Source organism: Sphaeroforma arctica (genome assembly GCF_001186125.1).
Source record: "Sphaeroforma arctica JP610 unplaced genomic scaffold supercont1.2259, whole genome shotgun sequence".
Taxonomy (NCBI): domain Eukaryota; class Ichthyosporea; order Ichthyophonida; genus Sphaeroforma; species Sphaeroforma arctica.
Genome location: NW_014038299.1, coordinates 548 through 7,757, shown reverse-complemented (window position 1 = coordinate 7,757; position 7,210 = coordinate 548). Strand labels below are relative to the sequence as shown.

General features: G+C 46.0%; 1 protein-coding gene across 1 annotated transcript; it reads right to left on the bottom strand.

Moving 5' to 3' along the window:
- Positions 1-2,345: 2,345 nt before the first annotated feature.
- Positions 2,346-6,813, bottom strand: SARC_12378 (hypothetical protein). The gene is made up of 2 exons (XM_014293517.1): positions 6,344-6,813; positions 2,346-5,763 (listed from the first exon to the last, which is right to left on the bottom strand). The coding sequence occupies exons 1-2, from the start codon at positions 6,700-6,702 to the stop codon at positions 3,789-3,791; spliced, it is 2,334 nt and encodes a 777-aa protein (XP_014148992.1). The 5' UTR covers positions 6,703-6,813; the 3' UTR covers positions 2,346-3,788.
- Positions 6,814-7,210: the final 397 nt, after the last annotated feature.

Genomic DNA, 7,210 nt, shown 5'->3' with positions numbered 1-7,210 from the left:
GTGTGTGTGTTTGTCTGTATACACACATGGCCATGAATATTTGTCTAATATATATACATTCACAGACAGAGTGGTATGCAAAAACACGTACTAATTCATTAATAATGATACACTGCTCAGAATACATACAAGCATACACATACGTATTCATCAAGTAGACGTCTAGTGCCTCACATCCACGCTGGAATCGAAGGCCATAAACAAACATGGCAGTGAGGCAGATACCTACACATCAACATCGCTTGTTGAGAAAGACATGTACAGCACATTTACTGTATCTTGCCTTTTTCAGACCCAAAGTAGTGCGACGCAATCATCCATGACACAGCCCTCCCACACTCAGCCATGCCCTGGGGGTATGTAGGCGCATGTGGGTCAACAGGGTTCGTAGAATAACCCGGAGTGTGGGGTGCTATGGGGGGATGCGGTCGGTTCACATTCGGTTGAGGCCTTAGACTGAGCGTGTCGGAAACTCTGGGAGCGGAATGAGCCTCCATAGTATATGCTGTCAAACTATCTTAAAGGTAACGCAGACGTGAAGGTAGCCTATATTAGCAACTTTGAAAGAGTGCCGTGGGTGCAATTAACGAATATATGGTGAGCATGTAATTCCAAAAGTATGTAAGTAGTCTTTGTGTATATCTCGAGGTAAAGTGATATGTGTGTGCTTCCAAAGTTAGTCCAGGGTTCAGGTCCTCGGATGGCACAATCCGATGACTTTGCGCATCATAGGCCACAACATAACACAAAGCAACAACAACGGTACGCTCTGCAGAGTTATAGTTGACACTCGTCTAAAATACCACTCGTTACGTATATACAAACATATTTGAATATGTGGGGTTGATGTTTTTACTTTGAAGACTATTAAAATAGGTAAAATTCAGTGTCATCAATTACGGCATGACAGCCTATGTGTACATCTTTTTTTAAGTGTTTAATTCAGAAGGCTATGTTTAAGGAGGCTAAAGGATCCATACTTCCAAAAAATGTAAGCTGGAGTGGACCATGGCAATCTTAATGGCTGGCTTTCACTATATTGATACTTAAACTACTCACTGGTCAAACCCAATGACCACCATCGCCACAGCTGAGTTCACGGGCAAGCTATGTACTGAATACTACTGGTGTAGTGTGAATGTATGTGTATGTGTTTGTGTGTGCGAACATGTATGTATACACATGTATACACAAATACACAGAGTGTGCATGCAGAATAAAGACTTCGAATGAGTTTAGGCAGCCGACAGTGAAAACTCCCACCCCTCATCATTCCACACGTGACATGTCTAAGTTCCGCCGACTTCAGGCTTGTACTCGTGTATAATCGATATTTCATTAAAGGTTATACTTGAGCTCTTCTAATGGTTTAAAGGGAACTACTTGCACAATACCCGAGACAATAGGTCAATCGATGATGATCACTGGCATCAATAGCCTGACACGTGCTTTTGAAGTGAGAACCATATATAGATAACTCTCTCTCTCTGCGAGCAATATCATAAATGTTTATTAGGCGACTTCCGCCAACACATCACAGTTTTGGGTTTTTTCCCCGACATGTGCACGCGTTCGGCGCCGACGACAATCGTTCTACACATCGAGCAAGTAACAAATGATCCCTAAAGACGAATGCTATCAGCAAGCGGCAAATTCATTGGTACGGCAAGTGAACCACCCGAGTCCGCCTCTATCCACACAGCTTGGCGACGGTTTGAAACTTCATTGATTAACTGCTGGTGGATACGATAGACACGGCCTTGTTTTCACAAGGTCATCGTGCGGTTGGCGGGTACAGAAACACAATTAACTCAAGATGTCACGCACAACCCGTACGACAATCTGACAAGCCACTAGTAAAATTGACAATCCGTACGACAATCTGACACGCCATACATAAATAAATCTGACAACCCGTACGACAATCTGACAACCCATAAGACAATTTAGCAACACTTACCTAGCTATCACACATACTGGTTCAGCTCATAATACTAAAATTTAGCGATCAGAATTTCTCTCAAAGTTTGTATTATATTTGTGGTCTCAAGTTAGTTCGGACGCCAATGTGGGGCGATTCCGTCCTCAGAACCAAGTAAACCATTCTTGTCAAATGACAAATTTGCATACACAAAAGGTATAGTTCTTCTCGATCAGCAACGAAGAAGTTCCCGATATGTGCTAGTTGGCATAATGGGATGTCAAGTAAACGATCAGGCCACATAAGACCAACATTCTGTGACACCAGCACTGTCAAGCTCAAACATCTCTTATAAAGACAGAGTGCTCCTATCGCTATATATCTATGGAGATACCGATACAAATATAAGAGTGCGAAAAATATATAGGATGTATACGATGCGATGCAAAGGAAGCTCGGCATGGGGAAGTGGTGAGCAACGCTTGCAGTGTTACTTTATTTCTCTACTTGTCGCGTCTAATGATCACACACTACACACACTCTCTTACTCAATTGGGGCCACACACGCACAACTGAAGTACCACATTTTCTCTAACATGCCAAAGTCGCATTGGTCCTCAACTAAATTCAAACCGGAGAATTATGCTCCAGATTCTAGTGGATTTAAATGAATGTCAGGGCGCTACCACGTGTGTAACCTCAAACACATGGAACACCATGAAATTTTGATTGGTTCCTATTTTTGAGACCAATTGCGCATTCTCACGGGCATATAGAGGACGTAGTAACTATAGGCTATTTGTATCAACCTGTTACCCTATGATGCATGCTATTCTTTTGATATTCTGTGTGTGGAAGTACACGCGTGGCTCTGTGCTTGTTCTCCTGGCTACACGTTGGACTCGATGTATTTGTTTTGGGAAACCGTTTAAAGGCGAAAGTGTGCTGATTCCACCCTGGGCCAATCTCCAACGCGCCGATCCAATATATAGTAGGACAGGTGCAGCGTGTCCTGGTACATGGGCCAAGATTGGCGTGATATCGCGTATATGACGAGCGAGTTGTACCGTCACATATGAAAGGCGCGAGTCCCGCGAATTGCTACGTATACCACACTGAGCACCCCCTACTATAAGCTCTTACGCTCCACACCAAGCACTCCCTAGGATAAGCTCTAACGTTCCCCTGCCACGAACACCCTAGTCACTTTGTAGTGTATCGTGTACGGTGTCAGGAGAAGCGGTCCGTGTGTGCGACTACGAGGATGTGCACATGTAATGTGTGTGTTAAACCGTAGAGCGGCAGCCAGTAGGCCTACCACACGTTTCCAATTACAAATGCGCCTCACTGATCTCGTTGTGTCACCGACATATATACCCTCGGGTCTGACACGGTTGTGGGTGATATCCCAGTTGTAGCTGACGCAGAGCACGATGACCCACGCCCCGTTTGCCCCACCATTGCAGGATTGTTGGAGCCTATTACTACTCGCCTACCACGTGTTAGATGCATTTACAGGTCATCCCACGTGTTAGGTGCATTTACAGGTCATCCCACTTGTTAGGTGCATTTATAGTCCATCGACTACATCCTACCACGTGCGCTTCATCCATCTCAATCTACGCTACCCTGACCACTCGTCGATACCGTCACAATCGTGCCATGAGCATGCGTAGTCTTCGAGCCGTCGCACGCAAGCTACTCGCACAGTTTAAGTGTGTGGAGGTAACCGTCATGTATAACAGTGCTACGTGTGGGATGATATCGCAGTGTTATGTGTAAGCTATGATGCATGTGGTATCAAGCGAGTTGCCGTACGTGTGTGACGACGTGTATATTGCCCCATGTTCAATGCTTCTATATATTGTCACGTACCCTTGTCCGAGATAACAGGCTCCATCGGGTTGCTAACACCAGACGTCGTCTCCTGATCCTCATAGATAACTGAGGTATCCACTGAGTTGTCAGCTGCGCGCATAAATTCTATCGACTGAGACCCGCCAATCCGCACGACCGAGTGGATTGTACCATTACTCGATGTACTCTCCTTGTAGCTCAGCATACATTCGGAGTTCGATACACCACCCTTGCACCGCTCTGAATGGGGTGGGCCGCTGGCTGTGCTATCTCCACAGGCCTCCGCACACCCATCCGGGTCATCTTGACTACGCGACTTACCACCACAGCGTACAAGCGAGTGCATAGAACTGCTACCATTACTCGTTGTACTTCCACGGTGTATTGGCGTACCGTTGGTTGAGCTTACGATGTTGTTGGCTGTCACACAGCCCTCTCTGATACACGCCGCATTGTCAGCACAAGGCTTTCGTTGCTCGTTGGTTGGTTTACATTTGTCGTTGACACGCTGCGGGTCACACTCTCGACTTGTAGGTCCTCTGATAATGTCATCATAGCTGTGACAGTGCTGGTGACAGTTCAGGGTGCAGTAGGAGCCCTTATTTCGGCACATACATCTACACTCTCCCTCACTTTTATTTCTATTTATAACTTCTCTGATTCTATTTTTAGAACATGAGCTACCCTCACCACAATCCCCGCCCCCGCCATGCCTGTTTACTCCCGCTTCGAGACTACTGGTAACGGCACGTCCTCTTGGGTTTAGAGTCTTGCCGTCCCCGCTATTGATAGGGCCTAGTACCGAACCGTCCGGCCCATGAGGCTCTTCATGTACTGTGGGTGTGGTCGACGACATACTCACTCTGCGCCCCATGTTCATATTAGACTGATTCTGCACAAATATGCAATTGCTCATGGTCAGGCTATCTGTACCCTTGTTGCGATCCTCCTCGGCGACCACCTTCTCCCACCCATTCAGCACCGTGTGAGACGGGTCGAGCGTGCCTTGTATATTCAATTGAAAGGCTGTGATCAGGGTTATCATCAGGAAGATATCCAACAAGCACACCCCAAGGGTAAACAAGGTCAAGTACATAGGTAGTATGATATAGGCCACATTAGTGGGAGACACCAGATCCAGTGTATTTGGGGCAAGCACATGCACACTGAGAACATAATTTAGGATGGTAGCGGAGGTTATAACCGCCCCCACGCGCATGTTTGCACGCCAGTCGCTGAAGCTCTCCTTGACATTGCGCGAGATATACGTATAGTACATCAATACGAATACAAGGATCAACTCCTCTAGACAGGGGATCAAGGGAATCCACATGGCTGCGCTTTCGCCGTAATGCAGTGTGATAAATACAAAGGGAACGAGGCATAGCACTGCCAGGACCAGGATGGCGCCCAAGGTATACTCGTAGATGTGTGTGCTGAGTGTGGGCGTGTAAAGACTCTCGACAAACAAATGATAGATAACGCGTTGCCTACAAACTTGCAGCCCAATTAACACGTTAAGAACCAACTGGCCAATGCACATTACAACCAGTGGTGTATATTTCCAACCGAACTGTACTATGCGCAGGTTGCATAGCATAATCAGGTATGTCATGCACGGGACTACCAACGCGAGGACCGTACACAGTGTCATGTGTATCACCATCCGCGACTTGGGTAAAGGCCGCTTGTGGTTATACACACAGTAACCTCCCGATACTAAAATTTGGAGGATCAGATGAAGCAACACAGCCGCACTGACGTATACCAATACGTTCTTATTCGCATCCGTGACCTGTGTGTTCTGTACAATGACGGCGAAGGCTAGCCAGTAGACGATCAGGTTATAGGCAACGGAGATGACGAATAGATAGAACGACAGCACTTTGTACTCATGGCCTGTGATTTGACGAGTTTTGTAGATATACTTAAGCAGTACAAAAGGGTTGTTGGACTGATATTCCGGCCTGAGCAGCGACTCCGTCCTATTGTAGAAGGAAAGGATTGCTGTGAAATGTGCCCGAGCATGGATGGTATGAATCTGCCAATGCGATTGCGAGACGGCTTATGGACAATGAGCGTTTTGAGTGTCCAAAAAATACTACATTAAGGTTCGGTACAAGAAAGTGATGATGCAGTAGTCTGTGGATAAGGAAGTTGTATTGGCAAGATAGTGATGATGCAGTAGTATGTAGATAAAAAAGTTGTATTGACAAGATAGTGATGATGCAGTAGTATGTAGATAAGGAAGTTGTATTGGCAAGATAGTGATGAAGCAGTAGTATGTAGATAAGGAATTTGTATTGGCGAGACATGTTCAGGATGCATTCTTGTTGGAAAGGCCGAAAGTTTCAGTAGTTCAATTTTTCAATGGGCATTTTTGGGTTGTTTAGGAATCTCTGTATAAAGTTTGCTGTCTAATAATAACGCATCCTTCACTGGCCAGTCCATCCACACTTATAGTACCTTGGGCACCACATACCACATAACTCAGACACGCTTGTAGCACTTCGCACACAGTATACATCTCAAACACTGAGCACATAAATTCCAAGCACTACATACTTTGATGAGCATCTCCTCGTCCCGTCTTCCGATACACAGGATCCCTCCATCAACGTGGCCGATTCAGTGCGCCCAGCCAGCGAGGCTGAAGGTCGACCGACTTGCGGTGTTAGTCTCCCTCCCTTGCTGACGTATGCGAAGCTTTCCATAGACCCCGTGCCTGCTTGCGGACGACCGGTACCTCGAGCCAAGGATTCACTGCAACTGCGTGCGCGTACAGCGGGAGCATGCAGCCTAGACGGATAGGCTGATAACGTCTGAGGCTGTGAGGGCAAGGAGAAATCATCTTCACACAGGCTATTTGTCACACACTTGACTACGTCATCACTTGAGCCGCCCCTGGATGATTGCTGTATCATTCTGGGCCTGGTCTCGCACGAATTGCTGAAACGACGGGTTGGTGGGGATCGTTTGTGGATCGAGTCGATAGCCGGGATGTCTATGGAGACGCCATCAGAGGGAGGTACCCGGGTGTCAAGTGCATCGAAATGAGAATAAAGACTTAGACTAGGTGTAGGGAAAGCGATTTGAGATTAGAAGAACCTTTCAATTTTTAATTGTATGCCCTATATGATTTAATATCACTAATCAGCAGCATATAATTTCCAAGAAAAATGATTCCAAATCGAGACAATGACAACGTTATTAGTGCCATTCAATATTATAGTTGCTCCTGAGAATAGTACGATTTGCATCGCATACCCGTAAACACAATGGTCCGAATAGAAATTCATGATGACAGAGTAGAACATCGACTACCTCTGTACGACCAGGTCATGTGGTAAAACAATATCAAGAGAATTCATGCGAACAAACAAAAAAAATTCGAATGGCGTATGAAGTTTGTCGAGTGCGCAGGGATCACCC

Excerpts from the sequence above, each read along its gene's own strand:
- SARC_12378 (XM_014293517.1), bottom strand. The coding sequence starts at position 6,702 with ATGATACAGCAATCATCCAGGGGCGGCTCAAGTGATGACGTAGTCAAG. Across the intron at positions 5,764-6,343 it reads ACGAGGAGATGCTCATCAAA|GACGGAGTCGCTGCTCAGGC; the intron begins GTATGTAGTGCT and ends CTTCTACAATAG.